The sequence below is a fragment of the Pezoporus flaviventris genome, unplaced genomic scaffold, assembly GCF_033815535.1.
Source record: "Pezoporus flaviventris isolate CSIRO_AGI_PZ_B2104156 unplaced genomic scaffold, CSIRO_AGI_Pfla_v1 ptg000036l, whole genome shotgun sequence".
Classification (NCBI taxonomy): domain Eukaryota; kingdom Metazoa; phylum Chordata; class Aves; order Psittaciformes; family Psittacidae; genus Pezoporus; species Pezoporus flaviventris.
Window position 1 is genome coordinate 36,643,072 of NW_026892584.1, and position 22,020 is coordinate 36,665,091.

A 22,020-nucleotide genomic window follows, 5' to 3' on the forward strand; every position below is an offset into this window, starting at 1 on the left:
CCTAGAGCTTCTTGTCTTAAGTTAGCTCTTTGTTTTCAGTAGCATTACAGAAATAAAGTATAAGATATTTTTTTGCAAGGTCTGAAGATAGTTGTTCTTCCGAAGGTGTTCATGTGGTGATAAGGTATCCTTGTTTTGATGTGCTCCCAAGCTAATTTCTGTTAAGGAGAGAAATTGTTCTGTTCAGTTGGCATTTCTGTACTTTGAAATGCCAGCAAGTTGATCTTGATGTGCCGACAGGTTACAGCCCTCCCCACATCACTGTGTTTCAGAATGATGACCTTTGAAAACATTGTTTTTGTTTTCTAAACTTTTTCTGAACTGTTGGTAAATTTAACCTGGTCTGCAAACTAAAGTCTCTTAGAATTTAAGATGCAGTTGTAGTAAAAGGAGAAATCCAAATTTGTTAACTCATGTGTATGCTTGAAGAAAACTGATTGGCTGTTATTATGTATAGGTAAACCCCAGTGATAGGTACCATCTTATGCCTATAATTACACCAGCATATCCACAGCAGAACTCTACCTACAATGTGTCCGTTTCCACACGGATGGTCATGGTTGAGGAATTTAAACAAGGTAAGTATTATCTTATGTCTCTATATAAATGTTTTCAAATGGCTTTAAAACAGTTCCATTGTGGGTATGGGTTGTCAGGATGGAGGTGGGAGGATGTTCAATAGTGTCTTGGTGTGAGACTGTCTTTGAGAGAGGTAGAACTTGGCCTGTTAAACTTCTGTGGCTTGAAGTTCCAAATTCAGTGAAGATTTCTGCAAACCTGTCCTTCACTCTTAGAAACTGAGAGTAATTAATTAGAATGCCTGGTTTATTTTAGTGGCTTTAGACTGTGGCATGTCCCAGTGAAGGTAAGTGTAGTAATCCAGTCATGGCCATTTTGGGGTCTAATATAAGGCATATACTTTCTTAGAGATGAGTCCTGTAGATTTTTCCTAGTAATATGCTTGGAAAATTGCAGTAAATAAGGGACAATGTTATCAAAGCAGGAAGTAGACTTGATGAAGAGAGCATCAGCACCAGTAGCTATCTCGGAAAGAGCAGTAGCTTATTGTCTTACTGTGTCTTTGCCTTTTAGAAGAGATGATTCAAGTACTGTAAGGAAAAAGATCTCTTATCTTTGAATTGAGTACTTACTGTGGCATACACGGAAGATTGAACTGAGCAGTGTTACACTGCAGAGCAAAAATGCATTAAGTTTTCAGTCTGATCAACTACCATACATTTCTAATCACATTTTGAGGTTCTTAATAATATGATTTATATAAATAATGACCACTTAAGGTATGACTGCAATATAAAACTTGATAAATTCCTTTGAATTTTAAGGGGGTAAAATAATTTTAGTAACTTTTTGCTAAGTTAATAAGCTGTTTTTACTCTGGATACTAAACTGTATTTAAAAACAAAGTTTAAATTTATTTTTTTTTATAATTTAGGTCTTGCTATCACAGATGAAATTTTGCTGAGTAAGGCAGAGTGGTCCAAACTTTTTGAAGCTCCAAACTTCTTTCAAAAGTACAAGTATGTATTTTATGGCATGGGAGAATATTTTAAGTTTTATCAGTTAAAGTATCTTACGATGCTCTGTAGCACAGGATCTTAAATTATACATACATTAGAGTTCCAAAAAGTGTTAGGATTTTTCTATACAGAGGGGGAGTGAATGCACTGTTATCCTTTCTCTTAGAAAATTAATAATTTCCTCAGATCTTTTTTCTTTTTGTCTTTAGCATGTATTTCAGAAACTGTTAGTCCCTGACCAGATACTTAAAATGTCACCAGTTAAGTATACAATCTGTATGCTACCAGTAAAATTGAAGATATATCAGCTGGTTTGACTAACAGAAATGTTCATTAGTGGTGTCAGTAAGCATTCTAAAATTCAGCCTCTCAGGAAACAAGATATTTAAAGAACTAATTCTGAAAGTCAATATTTAAGATGAGTACATGCTTGAAACTGTTTTCTTCTGTTAACATAGTCAACAGTTCATTCTGATAATAAAAGATATTTTTACAATTGTGTTGACTAACTGCCAGATGTACTAGGTTTCACTGAACTTTTTTCATTAAAGCTTAAGGCTTTTGGGTCTTTATTAATACTCTTTCACACCTAGTTTCTCTAATTTTGTAATGTCTCTAAAGGAAATATTGAAGTTTACACCTCAATTTTTAGGGTTTCTAGTAATATGCTTGTGGGGCAGAAGGTTGTTAAATGTATATGGACTTGCTGAAAGTTGTATTTTTATAATAAATGCGGATTATTAAAATATGGACTACATCTTCTTTGCCCTCAGTTGAAATTGGAGACCCATTCTTGTTGAATCAAAATCAGATATCTTTTACACTTGTTTGTGTGTTGGGTGGTTGGTTGGTTATGTACTAATTTAAACAAGATTGAAATATACAGTTCCCCCATTAAAAGAGACTGATGACCTTCATAATGTGTCTGTGTTTTGTTTCTATACCTTTTGCATGATAAAGGCTTTAAAATATTTGGATGGCTTTTATGTTGTACCTTGGAGATGTAAGCTTCAAAACACTTATAAAAGCACAGTAAAGTTACATTATTTTTTTCAAGTTAAGATGGGCTGCAGACAAATCAGCTTCTGCTCAAGAGTTAGTAAGTTCCCTAGTAAGTTTTCTGTTTCTTTCAAAACTAGGAAAAATGGGAAACATTGTCACTTGAAATAATCTTAATTTAAATATATTTTTGTGTACTGGCTTTAGCCATTTTATCATTTTTTAGCAATAAAATTTTCTGTTGCTAACATTAAGTGTTCAGGGTTTGTATGCTTTGCACAGAATGTCTTTGCTTATTTTTATTTTTTAAATTGTGGAATGATCATATGGAGCTGTTTAAATTAACCAAGATTTTCTGGTTAACTAAAAGTTTTGGTTACTAAGCTCTTACATATTCTTTATATACAGTCATCCATATGCAATAAATATGGCTCTATTGCTCAGATCTCCATCTGAAAGCTAGATGGTGGTTTTTTTTTTTTTCCTCCCTCCTTCACACTTTCCTCCTGTCTAAGTTGTAGTTGCCTTGAGTTGTCCCTGCTGAAATTCGAAGTAGCATGTAGTGCTCTGTCAGGTAAGACAAGGTCTGGTCCTTGCTCTGAGACACAGTTTTAAAAACACTTCTCTGATTGCTCTAGTAATCCGTAGCACTCTTGATGACGGTTGGTTGCTAAACATCTATCTTGATCATAAACATTTTTGACTTGTTAGCAGTGTTTAAAATAAACTTTGTGACTAAGGAGACTGCTGCATACCTGCATGGCAGGAGCAGATTAGAAATTAAGAAAATGGGGACATCTGGTTTTATGTGTGTATTTTTCCTGTTTATACAAAATGTCAATTATTTGGAATTTAGGTAGTTACATGTGTTATCTGCCCTTCATGCATTCTTTTTTAAATTTTGAGGGGGGGGGAAACAACAACAAAGGACATACACTTGGTTGGATATGGTGTTTTGGAGTGAAATTACAAAAATAATTTCAAATAGGTATAACATCAGGATGAAGTGATACTTAAGAATTAAATTATTACAGCATAAAGCAAAGAGGGAAGTACAGTAGCGAGAGAAATAACACTCATTTAATGAGCTCTGGCATATTTTTTCTGTTGTAGGGATACCCTGCTAAATAAGTAGAATGTAAACATACCTTTTAAAAAGGTGCTTTGAACACTTCCCTTGATAGGACTCTGTCTAAAAGGACTGGATAATTTAAAGTGTAAATCCTGGACAGCTTAATAAGAATTGAAATGAACATGTTCAGGTGTTCCCACTTTTTTTCAGAAGGTAGCATGACTTAAAAATCCTTCATTTTTTTGTAGGTATGGGTGTTAATGCTGTAAGACAGTTCCGTAATATCTACATAAGGTTGTTTTTATAAAAACAATACTGATAGGGAGACAATAGGAGAGAAATAGCAGTTGTTTCACCAAACAATCAAGCACCCCAAACCAAAACCACATAACAACAAAAAGACTAAACCCACATACTTCAAAACAATATTCTCAATCTAAAAATCACCACTGAGAGGTAGAAGCTTAACTTCAGGTTTTTTTTGTTTGGTTTTTTTTTCCTTTATCCTGAAGTAATGGATACTTTTGGATTAGAAATATTCTGTGTGATAAAATTATGAATGAAGAACTGATAATCTTGTTATTAAAATTTAGCAGTGAGAACTTTGACTCTAAAACTAAGTACATCTTGGTTTTTAATAGCTTGTGCTATTTAACTTTTGGTGAAACTGCCAGTAGTGGATTTCCCTCTTAGCACCGTTTTAACAGTTGGGTATGGGGGAAGAAATTGCATCTTCTCCTGTTCCTTCTTTTTCAGCTAGCACTACCTGAGCAAAAATAGCTAATCATTATATTTTAATAAAAAAGCCTTAAGTTTTTTTTTTTCCTAGGTACTAACCACTTAGCTGAGGTTTTAAGACATAGCCAAGTTGGTTTTGTGGGTTTTTTTTTGTTTTTTAATTCTTCAGAAATTTGTTTCAAAGAGCTGCTTTTAATAAGTAACTGGAAATTATTTTTTCAGATACTTGTTTTTTTTCAGTTCATACATGTTTAAAAACAACAAAAAGCTTAAGTTGGCTTTCCTACTAAATTAAACATTCTGCAAGCTTGTGTGGTATGTATGATCTAGGAATCTTATGAATGATAGTTGCATATCTAGTGCTCATTAGGGAAAATAGATACCAGAAGTTAGGAGCTTCCCATATGGAATTTGAATAAAGGACCCTTACTATTTATTAATGCCAAAATGGAAAAAAAAATTAGATAAAACTGACTCGGAATGGGTTAAAATTCTGTTTTATCAGAAAAATTAATCTATGCAGAAAGGGGAAAAAAGTTTCTCCAAATCTTTTTCAGTCCTTTAGTGTCATTGACATCCTCTGACTGATTTCAAAGGACTGTAGCATTTAGAAGGTTTTTTTCCTCTTGCCACTTAAATACGTAATTATGTGCTTACTAATTTGATCTGTTGATTTTTATTTGCCATTACAATTTGAAGGCCTATAGCTTCATAGGACTTTTCGCACAATAGTTTTTCACCATCGTTGACCTTGTGTTCTTTTCCATGAGGTATATATACTAGGGTCAAATCCATTATATTACTTATGTTCTTTAAATCCTGATCTGAAGATACCTAAATATACCATATCATTATGGAGTAATGCCAAGTTGGATGACTTTGGATGTTAAAATAGATTTTTCTGCTAAACTTCTGAAAAACCTGGCTGTAACCATGTAAGGTTCACTCACCTCCCTCATTATGAACTCAAGTTAAAAGTAATCATCTTCCATTCCACCCTCTTTAGGCTGCTTTGTTTACACCACCATTCTTGTTCTGTTTTCTGTTTATTTGAAATTTACTTAGTGTGTATACACTGATTGTCCTGGAATATAATTGAGAGCTTAAGAATTATCATCAGAGGAAACATTCCTCATGAAGTTTCAGATTAAGTGTCTTCAGACAGTTCTAAGCTGCAGATACTGGCTTTTTAAACCACACTTGTTAGTGTCATTTTTTTTTTTACTTTGAAGAAATGCATTTTTTTTTGTTAACTGTTCTTCTAAACAGATATGAGACTAAGCTAGCATATGTATAGATGGCTGTGAACAGTTGTTTTCACTTGCAAGGAATCTCTCGTCATTTAAATCCCTGATATCATGTCATATTGAAATATCTGTACTGTTTTCCAACTAGTGCTACGTTCCTAGGCTTTTATTAAGGTTACTGGTATTAATTAAAGTAAAAATGCAATTCCCTAAAATCTGAAATGTTTTTTGGGAAGTCCATTAGTCACATGCTTGGGGGACATAAAAATGCATAATTATATTGATGAGTATATATACTTAAGCTAATAATCTGTAGTTTGCAGTGTACAATTTGCTACAAAGTTTTAATGTTAAGGTTTGATGTCTTATTTTAGAAGTATAAATAGAATAGCATATTGTCTTTATCTCCAAAGGCATTATATTGTACTTCTAGCAAGTGCACCGACAGAAAAACAGCGTCTAGAATGGTGAGTATAATGCTTGCTATTGAAAAAGAAAAAAAAAAACAACAACCCAACACAAAAAAAACCTCCAAACAAAACCAAAACCCTGTCAACCCTGGATGTAAGGGAGATCTAGTCATTCTAATATCTTTTTAGTGGAACAAAGTGGCATTTCAGAATTAAATGGATGAAGACAGCATGTTTCTGAAAAACAGTAAAAGTGAAGAACCAAGGAGTGAAAGCTGTTGCTTGCATTTTACTTCTTTACAGCACAGTCAGGTGCACTGGAAAATCTTGTTTTCTTAAGCCTTATGCACATTTTTAATAAGCAGTGCGAGGAGTATGTTTTCTATCTCTTGAAATACCTTTTCTCAAAAAAAAAAAACATTCCCTTGTTTCTGCCCTCTTTTGTTATAAAAGTTTTAAGATTGTCACGTGTTGAGGATTTCTTCAACCTGAAAATTCATCATCTAAAGCCAAAAGAATGTTGGAGAAATACGTTGGAGTTTCTTGCTGCCTTTTACTTGATGTGGAACGTCTTGCTATTTAATTTGATTTGTAAAATCTGGCCATAATGAGATCTTCAGGCACTCTTAAGCTTCTCTGGTGTTAGTTTTCAGAACATGTTCGCTTGGTTTGTTGGTCTGAATTAGTCTGTCATCTGTAGTGCACTAATTAATTTGCAGACTCAACTATTAGTATAGGGAGGATGTTGAGGATTTTGTCCTGATACATGATATTAGATACTTCTATTTCATATTAATGAGAACTTGCTAATAAATGACATTCATGCAGGGTGGGCTTGGTGGAATCAAAAATTCGTATTCTAGTTGGAAATCTGGAGAAGAATGAATTCATTACGTTGGCTCATGTGAATCCACAGTCATTCCCAGCACCGAAGGAGAATCCTGACAAGTAAGCAAAACTTTTTTAATGTAACGGTGAGGAACTAACGTAATTAAAAGCCAATTCATTAATAAACACACTAGCATTTTTATAGAATCTTAAATGGATTAATTTTCAGTTACATCATCTAAAGGCATATAATTTTGAGCTCTTACATACTACTTGTAAAATTAGATACTCTATTCTGTATAAGAATGTTTCTAAGCAGAAAATTGTATTAAATTGCATATTTTCTTGCCAAGAATCTGCTGTTACTTAGCTGCTTAGCTGCTGTTTGAGCAGCTAGCATCAGATAATAAGACAGTTTTAGTTAGGAGGCAGCACTGAGAATCAGGAAGAACATCAGACGCGGAACCGAAATCTTAAGTAACTAAGTACATTTAATATTGTTAGCAGTTAAGGTGCATATCACTGAAACTTGGTAATGGCTGATGTTAGAATTTGGATGTGTGAACAGTGGTGAGGATACCAAGTGCTTCAAATTGTTTGGCATATATTTTCAACTATTTCCGTGCTTTGTCACCCCACCCAAAACAACTATAGTTGGTTAAAACCTCTTTTTAATAAAATTTATTTCTAGGTAGCATTATAATTGTAAGGAATCATTTTTGTGAGAACGTGGAGAAAATTTTTGTCTTCACCAGGAGTGTGTGAAAAGCCTTGTTTGCTGGCCTTTCTCAGACATCATCTGCTTCAAGTGACAGTATGGTGCTACTGGGTTGTTTTTTGGTTTGTTTTTTTTTTTAAGTTACATACATAAATTACATATGTGTTCTAAGTAAAATTGGACAAAAGCAGGCAATACTTTTTCAGCACCATGTTAGTGGGTGAATACAGCTAAAGCTGCCTGTTGATTGGAAGACAATGTTCTCCTGAAATAGTCCTATGGGAAAAGACATTTGAATTAAAACATCGAATGTCTTTAGCTGTTACAGAACTGTTATGCTATATTCTGTAATAAACTGTAATCATCTTCCATGTATGTTAAGTGAAGGTGTGCTGTCAAAGGGAGGCTTTTCTTGCCCCAAAACTGCACTTTGTCTAGTCATGGTTAAGAAATTGGAGAGTTAAAGAAAAGTTTAGGTGCCGAAACAGGACTTGGTTAGTTAGGGAATAAATTCTAACTATTTTCAGGATCAAGTACTGAAAATCTCTTTTCTCCTTTCAAATTGCTCCTTTACAGCTGCAATGTCTAGTTAAAATTCCTAATGAGAGAGTCTGTACAGAAGCACAGTTGAATGAAGTAATTACTGATGATATTCGTTCATTAAGTTTGCTGGAGATAAATGTGTCATTTTTTCATGACTTTTCCCAAATGAAAGGGGAATGTCATTGTCAGCTTCGGGTTTTGCCTTTCTATGGCTAGCTCCCCATTGCTAGTAGAGCTAAAAAATGTACAACTGTTGTCTGTCTTAGTAGTTTAGATTATTCTTCTGCCAGTATTATATGATTGTTTTGTATAATATCTTCCAGAGAAGAATACCGTACAATGTGGGTGATTGGGTTGGTGTTTAAGAAAACAGAGAATTCTGAGAATTTAAGTGTTGACCTTACCTATGACATTCAGTCTTTTACAGACACAGGTAAGTTTTGCTTTCTACATGTTCTGGTATTGATAAAATCATTGAAGCTATTGTCTTTGTTCATAATGTAGCCTGTTTCAGTAGCAGAGCTCTGTCTAGGCATAGAGAAGAGAGATTCAGCTAAGGAGTTGAGGTTATTTAATGAAATACAGTTTTAATGAGTTTTAATGCTGCTAGACAAAGTAATAATTTTCATTTTTTTCATTAAAACTGGTGAAAATGATGCATGCATCTTTCAGATCTCACTAAAAACGTTGTTATATATTGTGATCTTTGTTAAACAGGCAGATTGGTTACATGCTAGCTACCTAGCATAACCTCATGTTTAAAACATATATAATTTAAATATTTTTTTGCATGATGAGACTGAATTTATCGGTGGATTATAGCCAAGTAACTAGTAGACTTCAGAACAAAATGCCTTTTATTCCATAGCATTTCATACTAGCTAGTTGGTTCAGTAACTTTTACTTTCATGTCCAACACCCAGTGCAAGAAATCTTTTTGAGTTTTTTCTGATGTTTATTTTTTGATTCATGAAAATATTGTAGCACATGCATAAGAAATATGTAAGCAAAGAATGGGTCACAGCTGAAAAGGTGTGCATCTCCAGAGTCTAGGGCCAAGATTTTTTTCCTTTAACAAACTATGCTTAAGGCTCAAGTATTACATTTTTACAGTTACAGGAGTAGGTTCAGGTGTTACCTAATGCAGCCCTGGTCTCCGAATTTCCACAACTCAGTCTGGAAGTGAGGAAACTGTACGTACACACACACATACACAGTGTGGGTGTATGAGTGAATATTAATAAATATGTATATTTATAAGTAAATTATGCCAAGGTACTGAAGTTATTTTTAGTCATATAAAGCTACAGTGGGGGCAAGGGGATTTTTATTGAGAGGTGGAATATTCCTTTCAAGTGGTGAAGGTGAAACTATTGACACATCATTGTAATTTTTCAGAATTTAGAAAAGGTATAATAGCTTGGCTGCTGCTTTGAAAGAGTGAAGGGATCTATGAATTAGAGTGTCTTTTTGTGTTTTATAAACGATACTTCAGTAGTGTACTTGTCAAATTTTTGGTATGAAAATACTCAATGTTGCACTTAATGAGTCTGATCTACTTGCATTACATGCAGGTCTGAAACTTGGCTACATGCAATTTTAAGTAGTATTTCATCAAAAACATTATAGACTGCAGTGTATAGTTTTCCATTCAATTTGTAAATATTGTAAAAAGTATCAAACAAACAATTTCTGTTTGTGTGTTATGGGTTTCTTTGTCATCTCAAATTAATGTGGGTCTGTTTTCAATGTTTTTAATCCATCCTGAAAACATGCTTGCCCTGTCTTTTGGAATAGATCCTAAGATTTTTATCAGAACTACCAGAGCATTTTCACGAATGAAATTATGGAATAGGCTACTTTTTAGAGCAGGGAGAGGAAGAAAGCCATGAAGAGTGGGCTAGGTTTTCCTTGTATTGAAACTTTGGTAAGACCTAATGTTAGGAATATGGAATGCTTTAACCATGTCTGGCTTTCCTGTGTGTGCCCCTGCCTTAACTGTAACCTGTATAATCTTCACACAGAGGCTTTATGAGCTTCAATGCCAAAAATTAGTGTAGTGGGCTCTTTAATATGCAGAATTCATTGAGCTATTTGTGTGTCTGACTCTTAATCAAATTTTAATTACATACAGCCTAATCAATTCCTTAATGAGATTCCTTAATATTGGTAGAATAGACAGTGAATAAGGGAAATAACAGAACTTAAAAGGTGAAGATCTACAGAAAGTTTTTTTGTATTCATACACTTGCTATGGCTTTGTTTAATGTCATCTAGAAAATTGATGTGAAAGAACATTTTTTTTTTCATTTTAACCTCTTTCACCTGGCTTTACTGGAACACAAGATCATAGAATAGTTAGGGTTGGAAAGGACCTTAAGATCATCTTAAGACTGTCACTACAGTCCCTAACGAATAGTCCCTCCCCAGCATCCCTATAGCCCCCCTTAGATGTTGGGTTGCAGTGTTAGTTCTTTTATTAGCTCTATGTGGACTCACTAGAAGTACATGTTCTGAGGCAAAGAACATTTTAGAACATTATAGTAGACCTAAAAAATAAATAGGGCAAGCAAAAAAACAAAAACAGACACTACCACCACCAGCCCCCCAAGACTACAACAGCAAAAATGTAGTGTGGTATCTGAATTGCCAGAATGATTTGTAGTATATTTGTTGGCGGGTCAGTATTCAGCTCCTCAATTTGGAACAGTTTGCTCTAGGAGCTACATAAATGAAAATTCAGTCTACTCTGACGAAAGTATTTTTATGTAAATAATGTAATTCTCATAAGGGATATCTTATTTCTGTCTTTTGTTCCTTTGAGATGAAATGAAGAAGTCATTTCAGAGCTGTTACTGTTAAAATTTGTTAACAGTATAGTTTAGAGAACTCTCTGCTTGCAAGATGCTTTTATAGAAAAGCAGGTCACCTGTTTCCAAAGTAACATTTTAGTGTTTGCACCATCAGTGGTGGTGTAGTAGGCAGTTCACTTTCTGCATCCAGAATAAGGAAACGCTGTGCTTGTTCTTGAAGGTGGTGTTATGAAATGCAATTTTTTTCTGCCTGGGCAAGTAAGTGGACGTTGCAAAATGCTTCAACATGTCTTAATGTTATTCTAATTGTGTAGTTTATAGGCAAGCAATAAACAGCAAGATGTTTGAGATGGATATGAAGATTGCTGCAAGGCATGTGAAACGTAAGCAACTTCACCAACTGCTACCTAATCACGTGCTTCAGAAAAAGAAAAAGGTAAACTTGACAAATATTTGAACAATAAAAACTCCGTTGGGAAACGATTTCTCAGCTTCTTAGACTTATTAATCAAAGAACTAAAAACACATTTTGAAAGCTTAGTCTTATCTGTATAAGCAGTGTGATCTCATTTGACTGTAGCAGTTTTACTAGATGCACTAAATGTGATACCAGATTTCCCAGAACATCAACAATGTCTTCAGATCCGGCTGAAATATTTTATTTTGTTGGCCTTCCTAAACGAAATGGTGTAATAATAAAGTTTTAAAGCGTTCTTGCTATTTTAACATGGAGGTCATGTAAAGGAAGCATCTGTAACAATAGTAATGGAACAGTCAGTCAAGCAATTGCTATCTCTATCCCTTTTCTCTTGTTATTAGATTATCCTATAAGTTTCCTAAATGTAAAATTGCAAGTAACCAAATAGCAGTGTAGAGCGTTGAATTTGTTGCTGCCTTTTTCCATTTAACATGGTAGTCAGTTGCTGTAACTGATGTTGAATACTTTGAGGATAATTTGGAGGAAAGCATTCTTCAACCTGCAACTCGGCAGCTTTTGGTGTTGTATGCTCTTTTAAAAGATTTAAATGACAGTTTTGACACCAGAAAGTTGCCCATTGTCTAGCCAAGTTTATTTTCTCCCTCAGTATATAGTTTACCTGTGTGGATATATATGAGAATGGTAGCAAATTTTTTAATTAAGCTATTGTGTTGGCTGTGATTTACTTTCAGTGGAGGCAGGAGGAAGGGGTTGGAACATTGAATTTAATAATTTAGTCTGTGTTTCTAAATCCCCACTTCTTTGTGTCTGTTTAGCTTAATCCAAGAACAGTACAGGTTTACTTGGTTTTGTGAATAGCTAGCCACTGTTAGAATATACTCTGTTTTAGGTATATCTGAGTAATGTGCTTTATTACTGTAGCTGTTTTAAATTAATTGCTTTTTTAAAGAATGGGAAATCCAATATTGAAACCAAGTGTAAAACTATAATATTTACATTGTTCTCTGAAATGTATTAAGTAGTTAATAGATCTCTTTCAAGTAGTGCTGTGTCAGAGGAGGGTTCTTCTTTGCTAACTATAAGTTCAAATCAGTCTCTCAATTCTTTGTATTAATTGTGGTTTTGGTGTGCATCAATATTACTTTGATGTTAATGAAAGCAGTATCTATAAGCCAGAGAAACTTGAAATAAAGCTGAAAATACAATCACTAAATAGATTAGTTCATCTTGTGCTTTTGAACATCATTGGTTCAGACAAATCTACACTTGAATTGTGAATGTGAAAATGTAAATGCTTGTAGTGACAGGATGGGGTAGTATTTACACATAAAAGGATTTTAAATTTGTCCACTTTTTTGTGGTTTTAACTGCTCCTATTTTGACACCAGGTTTTGACACTAGTTTTTTGTGTTTTTTTTTCCTTAAAATGTAACTGCATTTAAGGCATGCATACAAACTTAGTTTATGGTGGAAGCTCATCGCTGTTAAATCATCTTTTGTTTGTTTTTTCTTCACAAATGTAACAGCTAATATTTTGCATTGTGGAAATATTGCATCATTTGAATCTTTGCTGATATTTAAGCCCTTAATAGGACTAATGATTTTCTGTTGTCTTGTGGATTGCAGCATTCAACAGAAGGGATCAGGTTGACAACTCTGAATGACAGCAGCCTAGACTTGTCTATGGACAGTGATAACAGCACGTCTGTGCCTTCACCTACTAGTGCTATGAAGACGAGTCCATTGAACAGTTCTGGAAGCTCTCAGGGGTAATGAAGACTTTCAGGCTTCTTCCTACTTTCTGTTTCTGAAGTAATTGTGTGAGAAACAGCAAATATTGCATATAGAATCATAGAATCGTTAGGGTTGGAAAGGACCTTAAGATCATCTAGTTCCAACCCCCCTGCCGTGGGCAGGGACACCTTAGGCTAAATCATATCACCCAAGGCCTCGTCCAACCTGGCCTTGAACACTGCCAGGGATGGAGCATTCACAACCTCCCTGGGCAACCTATTCCAGTGCCTCGCCAATAATCATACGTGAGATGATTATCAAGGTGTGAATGGTCCAAATTGGAGCTTGTAGACACTCCTATGTCCAGTTTGAGCACTAGAGCAGGACTGAATTTGGAGTTAGGTGTTATGGTATTGGACTTCAGTTGAGGAATAAAGTTGGGTAAATATGCTTAGAACAAGATAATATAAAAACTTGGGGCACTGCAGTAGGAGGCTGTAAGTGGTAGTTAGCAGGAAAAGCCTTATTTGTTGCTTTTTTTTTTTTTTTTAATTCAGCTTCTTACTGGTCTAAAAAGCTGTCTCTGAAGTGATTCAGGTTAAATAGTTGAAATAGCTTCCTTTACTCAAGTTTGATAGTAGATTGCCAGTGCTCATTTCTGTCTTCCTACTGTGACACTGTATTTCAAGTTCTGGCCTGTAACGTAGGTAAAATCTTATCAGCTGTGGTTACTGGCCGATCATATAGCACCGTAACTTTATGTAATGCTTAGCATCTCGTCATTTTTCTCTTTTTAGCAGAACCAGTCCTGCGCCAGCTGTAACAGCAGCATCTGTGACCAACATACAGGCTTCTGAAGTCACTGTGCCACAAATAAATTCCAGTGAAAGCTCAGGGGGTAAGGGAAATGGCTTAATATGCTGGTCTGTTGATACTGGTTTTTTTTGTTTTGTGTTTCTTGGTTTTGTTTTGTTGTTTGGTTTTTTTGGCTTTTTTTTGATAACACTTAAAGGCTTTTTTCTTCCAGTTTGGGTTCTTTACTTAACGCATGCTGTAACATGTTCTCTTTGCATACAGATTTAACTAATTTCTTTAGGACTCTGGAAATCACAGCGGAATATTTTGTGATGTTTGTTTGTTCTTTTGTTCTTAAGGATTTTTATTTGCTATTCACAATAGCAGTAGTTTTCTGATGTCCTGAGGCAGGTCTGTAGTTCAGCTCGTCAAATGAGGAAAAATTATTTAAAGCTGGAAGAGCAATTTTTATTTTTAATCCATTTTATAGTTAAACCCAAGATGGGGTTCTGTACTGTTTGTCATCTGTGCTCCCATGTTCCTGCTCCTTGTCCTTCATGGAAATTTAGTCTAGGAGTGAAAACGACTCGGATGTAAGCAGAACACATGCTGCTTATTGATGTCTTTTCAGCTATGTCTCATTCTGTGTGCAGGCTTTATCTGTATTTTCTACAAGAAAAGGTACACTTCATTCAGTAATATTTTTTCTTTTTAAAGTATTTTTTAGTGAAAGAGCAAAGGCATCTGATGAAATTGTTCACTTAGAGTCAGCTGCTCCTCTTTTTTGATAAACATTAGCTGTATACAAGGAACAAGTCAGAAATAGATGGGAAAGGTGACCAACTGGTTTGCCTTTCAAGATGAGATTTCTCTTACTTCATTCTGACATGTGAGACGGTTCACTGATGCACCTGTGACTTACAATAAAAATCAAAGTGAGTAAGTTTGTCTATGAGCACTAAATGGAGCTTAAACGGTGTGACATTTTTGGATTTGGAAGCATATCAGAAGTTGCTCATTCTTGTGTTTTAGTTGAAGCAGCCACCTGATAGTTACTAGTGAAAAATGTCCTAAGTGTCATGTTTCTCTTACTTGAGCATCTCCCTGTGTGTGCTCATCGGTTTGAGGTAGGCAATTGGTGAGCTAGAGCTTTGTCATATGCAGCCTTTTTCAAAAGGATGCATGGAATGTCAGATTTCTGTCTACTGTTCTGTGACTTAGTCTGTCATTGTGTACTCCAGGCATGAGAAATGATAAACTTCATGTTTAAGTGACAAAAGGAGTACCAGATTGCTCTTGAATTTGATTTAAGGCACTCCTTGTCAATGCATATATATACATATATATATATATATATGGCCAAGTACAGAAACAGTAAAACTTCTTTTGGGTACCAAGAATAATACAAGCTGTCTTAGCACAGAGTTCTGTCTGAGCTAATATACCCTGCTGTTAAGCAGGGTTAATGAGACCAAGCAGCATGTCACTGATACCCTGTATCTGGTACGCACGTTATCTCAGAACTAACTTGAGACTAAACTCTGTGGATGCACACCTGCTGTTCCAAATATGGTGCTTATACAACTAACTGTACCGCTTCTTTGGTGCGTACTTGATACCAGTGATTTTGAGTAGAGACCAAGAATACCAGTGATGATTGACCTAAAATGGTTGTATCAACTCATCTTGCTGAAGCTTTTAAAATTATTTATCTATAGGTACTTCAAATGAAAGCATTCCTCAAACTGCCACGCAACCAGCCATTTCTCCACCACCAAAGCCTACCATCTCTAGAATTGCTTCCTCAGCGTGTCTATTAAATCCATCACCAAGAACTTCAGGAAATGTTGCAACAAAAATGCCTAGCCCTGTCACAGCAGTGAAAAGGACATCATCTCCCCATAAGGAAGAGTCTCCTAAGAAAATAAAAATTGAAGAGGTATTTGAGATTTTTTGAGATCATACCATAGCAGTGCCCAAAACTTTACATTCATATATTCACATCAGCTGCACAGTGTTGATTATAATATTCCCAGTTATAATTATTTTGTTAAATGGGATGTATATTTCCTACTGTGACTGCATTGCTGCTTTATGTATGCAGCTTGTTTATGTGTTAGTGGTTTTTCACCATGCTGATATTCATCACATGATGTACTGGATTAGCACAAATGCTCAGATTTTAAGTTCTTGTCTTAAAAGCTACTTGTTGTTAGAATATGAGCGTGTTAAGTCTTACAGCTAATTTTGTCTTGAAAAACACTTTGTGACCTTGTTGATTATTTTAAAATATGTTTTTATGATTTTTAATATTTTCTGGGTTTGTTTGCATTTCAGCAGGATGAAATAAGCGAAGATACTAGCTGTATAGATTTCAATGAAAATGAAAAAATGGACATTAAGGTATCTGTGCCTAACCCATACAACTTTTGTATATTAATTGTGACTCTTCCTTGTGAAGCTTACTGTGCTTTCCTGTAGGAATGATTGTTTGCAGATATATTATAGACTCTCCAGTGAAGATACCAAAATGATATGCTGTTTTTTCACTGTGTCAGCATTAATGAATTGCAGTATGTTACTTGCTGCAGTTTAAGCTGAATCTGAGTTTATGTTTGCATAGGAGAGAGATTTCTTTGCTGGTCATTCACACAGCATCATGCATAGCAAAAAAATTAATGATTATATTTGTATTTAAAATTCTTAAATCGGATAAGGGCTGTGTCTGTATACCTTGCTTTGCCTGCATCCCAAACACAATAAGTTACTTAGTTTAAGAACAGTTGTCTATTGGGATTTTTTGCATGTTGGGCTGAGAATCCCAATGCCAGGTGCAAACTTTTTCACTTTTTAGATTAAAAAAAAAACCACAAGCCAACAACAAATGATTGCAAGTATATTTCTTCTGATAGTGAAATTACTATATGAAGTTACAGCATAACTTCTCAGGACTTGCAGAGATTCACTCCAGTATCTTGTAATTTAGCAGGCAATTTCTGCTTATTGGTGAATAGAAAGGGTGAAAGTCTGTCTTTAGCTTTATGATAGCAACTATCCACTTGGGCATACACGGTTTTTATAGGGCATATTTTGTTGCCTTTGGAATGCTCTGGAAATGCTCAAGAAATTAAAATATCTATTAAAATGTTTAAGTGCTTTGGTTTATAGTCTTCACACCCTCATATGAGGAATTGTATCTTATTATGTAGTCACCTTGAAATCTTTTTCAAACTCAAGATGGGTGAAGGCTGAAATGCATATAAGCTTGTAACTCTAATATTGAAAATAGATCCTCTGGATAACAGATCATTATAAGAGACATAGGTAATCCTGTTAGCTTTTTACTGTCAGACTCCTCTAAATCTTATGTGCTTAATATTCAGGGAAGAAATGGAGGAATCAACTTCTTTAATATAATATGTTGATACTTCTTGTTTTTTAGGAGCAACTTGAGACAGAAGTGAATGTTAATTCTCAAACAGAAACTCTTCAGACAACTTCTCTGCAAGCTCCTCAGGTACTGTTTTTTAAAAATAACACCTCTCTGTATGTGTGTGCAGTAACCTGTGGTGAAAATATTGAAATTAATAATTAGTCCAGATGTTAAAACTAAATGTATGATTTTTAATTAATTCCATCGTGTGGAAAGCTGGTTATTGTTACTGTCACAATTTTTGTGTTTTAGATGGTCATTGATCTTAATGAATGTGCATTGTAGCTAAACATGTATGGCTTGCCATACAAACTGACTGAAGCTGGATTCGCTCTTCTGAATTGTGCCTTCAAAGTAAGGGCCTCAGTTTATTCCTTTGTGCTTTGCACATCGCAGAATAATCCTTTCTAACAGGGAAACAAAATACTTTAAACAGTTGCTGGTCAAAGATATCCCTGTAGAGGTTGAAAATGTTTGAAATGTAACTTTAGGCTCTGAAATTCAGTATGAGAGAGAAAATTTATTGTAATTTTGTAATTCCTTAGCCACCTGTGTTTCTTCACTGCAGGTATTGTAAGTGTAAGGAGCATTGGAAAAATAGAGATCAAATTACGACGTCTGTGTGGCATTCACTTAAATTCTTGTTCCTAATATTGTAACAACTTTTAGAGAACACATCTTTGTCTTTACTAGCATTTTTAAGCTTCTTAGTGCTCTACTGGTTAAAGTTATGCTATTGCAAAGCATTTTATGCAGAATTATTAAATGATGTCTAGTAAATGTTTTGATTGAAAATAGGATACATTGCAATAGTATTTGTGGCATTTGTTAGTGGACTTTTTGAACTATATGAGCAATACTGAATAAAAGTACCAAATTGGCAAAAATTCTAGATGTTCCATGGTCCAACTAAGCTGTTTCAGGGATATTTTTAGATCAGTTAGTACACAGAGTTTGTCTTACCCTTTGTTGAGGGATGATTATAGGAAGCTTTGTAGTTTTTATTTATTGTGTAGTTACTACTTTAGCAAAAGTAATCTGCAAAAGAGCTGCAAAAGAATGGTGGGCCTCTTCTCATTTTTGAATAGCATTGTTGGGTTTGGTTGAAGCCCTGGTCATGTGGCAGAAAATAGAGACATGGTAAACCACAGATCAGCACCAACCAGAGTGGGCTACTGGGGGCAAGAGGGAGGCAAGTGGTCAGAGCTGTTCTGCCCCAAGTCCTGGTTGCATTGCTGCCATATCAGTTAGTGTTAACTTGTTAAAACAACAATTAAGAGCAGTCATTTTAATGCAGTTTTCCCCCATTTATCAAATGTACCTCATACTAATTTTCAGTGTTTATAAGATAACCTTTTATGATAAATCATTATGGGAAATAATGCATAATAACTGGGTTATTGGAATGGCAACTGATCTGCCACAGTGGAAGAGAAATACTTCAAAGTTTACCCCCACTTCTACCCACCACATCTCCACCCCCACCCCCCCAAAGAAAAAAAAACCCCACAACAAAACAAACCCACCAGCCAGCAATAAAGAAGCACGTGAGAAATCAATGAATCACACTGAATATTGGGTGTGTTCCTTTGCTATTTTTTCCTTTATTTGGCTGTAGATGTAATTTTGCTGAATGGGATTTAAGTCTTTTAGGTGTTCAGAGTATTTTCAAGGTGGAATTCTTAACCCAGCCGTATAGCACTATTCATCATACCTTTTCTATGTAAATTTAAACGGATAAGAAAAGTAGGAAATTTGGCTGTAAGAGCTTCCGCACAGTCTGAAATGGAATGTATGAAGACGCGCACTTTGCACTGGAGACAGTTTTTCATCCTTGACCTACAAAGGGCTGAAGCTTAACACTGAATTGTTCAAAGGAATTTTTAAATGCTAAACATGTAGATCAGACACTAGGTGTCACCTGCCAAGCACCCTAATTCTGTGGATATTACTTTTTGTTATAATACAGGTTATTAGTAGGCTCAGACATATCTGCACTTCCTAATTTCTTGCAGTTGTCGAAAAAAGAAATGCATGTTATGGAAAAGACTGGTACAGATTTTCCGTAATGACTATGTAGGCAAAGGAAATATCTGCTTCTGTGTTTATAATTGGTAATGATTCTCATCCTGGTATATTTTTAAAAAGCTCTTCTAAAGATCTTGTTTTTCAAAGTTAATGCCAGTTACTACAGTATTTTTCTTTTGATACTGACAAAGTTAAAATGCTTCATTTCTTTTCTTTTCAGAAAACACCCAGTACAGACCTTTCAGATATCCCTGCTCTCCCTGCAAATCCTATTCCTGTTATCAAGAATTCAATAAAATTGAGATTGAATCGGTAAAAACAACCTCAGGGGTCCATAAACAATATCTGCCAACTCAACCTGTTGTCTTCTAATCCTATTAAAAAAGGAGAATGGAGAGTGCAAGACTAGAACATAATTGCAAATGGATTTAGGTATATTTTGTGCACTTCCCTTTCTGGGCTAAAATCACCACTTGATTGGAAGTCCAGGTTAGTATGTGAAGCCAGGAGTACAATTAATGTGTTAGCAACAGTTGCATTAAGTATTTCGAAGGATTACTGCCTTTAAAAACATGAACACTATTTGTAGCCATATTTGACATTCTGATTGAATTTGTTTGATGCATTGTTTCAAAATTGAGATAAAACTGGCATAAGAATCCCTTAAATGCACTTTTATGTAGTTTTTTTTATTGGAATATGACTAATTTTAGATCTTAGCTCTGATACACTTTCATTTTATTGAAGAATATCTTCAGTAGTGCAAATTGGATGATGTTCTACAATATACTATGCATTGAAAACAAGTGTGTAGTATATCTAGTTCAACTGCCATCAAGCAGCAGTAAGCCTTTAGAATGAAATGTCAAATGTTGAGGTTATAAGACATAAGTTGAGGGAGTAATTGGGAAGTTTTGGTATTGGTGGGACTGGGACATGATTAAGATGTGGTCTACTTTTTATTTATAGGATTGTTTTAAGGTGCATACAGATCAGCAGTGAAACAGCAAATAAACTTTCCTTTGAGCTAATCAAACTCTTTATTACCTTTTTTTGATCCCTTTATTTCTTGGGAAAAGCTTTTGCGTTTAATGGTGGGTGGGGTTTTTTTGTTCATGTCTTTTTTTCTTTCCTCTCCAGCTTGTATGCACCATGTATGACAGTGGTTATTTACACAAAAAAAAACAAGCCATGTATTCATTTGGATTCCCTCTTGCTCCTTACCTTGTCGTAATACCTTTTGGCCTGTAGGCACAAATTCAGAATTTTGTCTCATGACTAAAGTGTTTAAGTAAATATTGTGTGCCTGTGAAATACAACACCCGTCTTGATGGCCTTTGAATCACTAAATATAAGGTGATTTTTCTACACTCCATGAAAGTCCTGTATGCATTAAAAAGCTTCAAATTTTAAATAAAGGCAAAAAGATTTTTCCCGAAGAATTTTAACCTTTTTATTTTTAGGTGGCTCATCAAAAATAGTTTTACATACTGAACAATGCTGAATTTTTAAAAATCATATTTCTAGTAAGCACTTGACATCTAGTAAGCTCTAGACTCCTGTTTTTTTGTTATTGTAGTCCTATCAATAAAGTAACAACTTTTTCTTTTTGAAAGAACTAAATCTCTCATGGCAAAGGAACATGAGGGATACCAACAGTAATACCAGATGTAGATAACAAACTTCATTTTACTGTTACTTAAGTCTGGAATGTGGGATGTCAAATCATACTTCCCATACTTTGATTAGCATGTTTTATGAACTTCCTTCTCTCTTTGTGCTCCATCCTCTTACACGTGCATCTTTCATGTTAAAATTGAATTACTTACACTCTTCCCCTTATCCTTCTAAATTAATTCTCCAGAGTCAGAGTGTAGCTTATCTTTTACTTAGGCTGTGCAGTAACTGAAGGTTTTTTTTTGCCATTTGTCTAAGATGTCTAGTATACAATATTTCTCTTTTCCTTGCCCTGTGCAGCCTGCTGTCGTCCACCCCCAAAGAAGGTTATATTAACAGTTGAAGTGTACAAGGTGTCTGTGTATTTTGTGTAGCTATGGAGTTTAGATCGAAATTGCCAGGCACAAATTTAGTCTTGTCGTTTTGTTTACACATCAGAAAATCTTTTTCATTTTATTAAACGTTTCATGTAACTGCACCCAAGTTTTGCCAAGCTGGAAACTTGGAACCTTTCTGTATAGTGACTTTTTAATTCTAGTTTTCATAACCTGGAGATCAGACTGTTGCTTTCGCATGATGTACGTAGTGTCTCATGACTGGAGTTTGCTTTGTTTTATAGTATCTGTACTCCTTGTATTTTTCAAGAGCTATTTTGTAAACAGATGATGTATTTCTCCATTGAAAACACAATAAAAAACAGCACAATCCCATAGTTGTGTGATTTTTCTGAATGCACTCTCAATTCATATTTAGCTCTTAAGTTTTCTGCTAAGACAAAAACACCGTGTGGCATAAAAGAGTACATAAATAAATCTTCTCTAAAGAAGTGTGATGTTATAGGTAGTGGAAGTAACGCTCAGCAGAATGTTGAGTTCCAGTCTATAAAAGGGAAAGGTTGTGGATTGTGTAGTGGCTTGTTGTGAACAGAGTTTAATGCCCAAAAAATACCCAATTTTAAGAGCATCCATTCCTTGTATGCTGATTAGGAGTCCCTCTCAAAAATCTTGT

The 22,020-nt window shown here is 34.9% G+C and overlaps 1 protein-coding gene across 7 annotated transcripts in view; it reads left to right on the top strand.

The window, feature by feature from the left end:
* Positions 1-21,722, top strand: part of PAPOLA (poly(A) polymerase alpha) — a 43,584-nt gene extending 21,862 nt beyond the window's left edge. For 2 of the 7 annotated variants that reach the window (XM_061463945.1, XM_061463941.1), the window contains 12 exons: positions 458-578; positions 1,454-1,538; positions 6,008-6,061; positions 6,833-6,952; positions 8,417-8,526; positions 11,221-11,342; positions 12,972-13,114; positions 13,877-13,977; positions 15,593-15,813; positions 16,212-16,277; positions 17,317-17,391; positions 19,556-21,722. In XM_061463945.1, the coding sequence (XP_061319929.1) occupies positions 458-578; positions 1,454-1,538; positions 6,008-6,061; positions 6,833-6,952; positions 8,417-8,526; positions 11,221-11,342; positions 12,972-13,114; positions 13,877-13,977; positions 15,593-15,813; positions 16,212-16,277; positions 17,317-17,391; positions 19,556-19,651 (1,314 nt within the window). In that variant the 3' untranslated portion in view covers positions 19,652-21,722. Of the gene's footprint in view, positions 1-457; positions 579-1,453; positions 1,539-6,007; positions 6,062-6,832; positions 6,953-8,416; positions 8,527-11,220; positions 11,343-12,971; positions 13,115-13,876; positions 13,978-15,592; positions 15,814-16,211; positions 16,278-17,316; positions 17,392-17,559; positions 17,662-19,555 lie in introns of those variants that run through there. The other 5 variants (XR_009745183.1, XM_061463944.1, XM_061463942.1 and 2 more) reach the window with 5 other exon arrangements.
* The last annotated feature ends 298 nt before the right edge of the window (positions 21,723-22,020 follow it).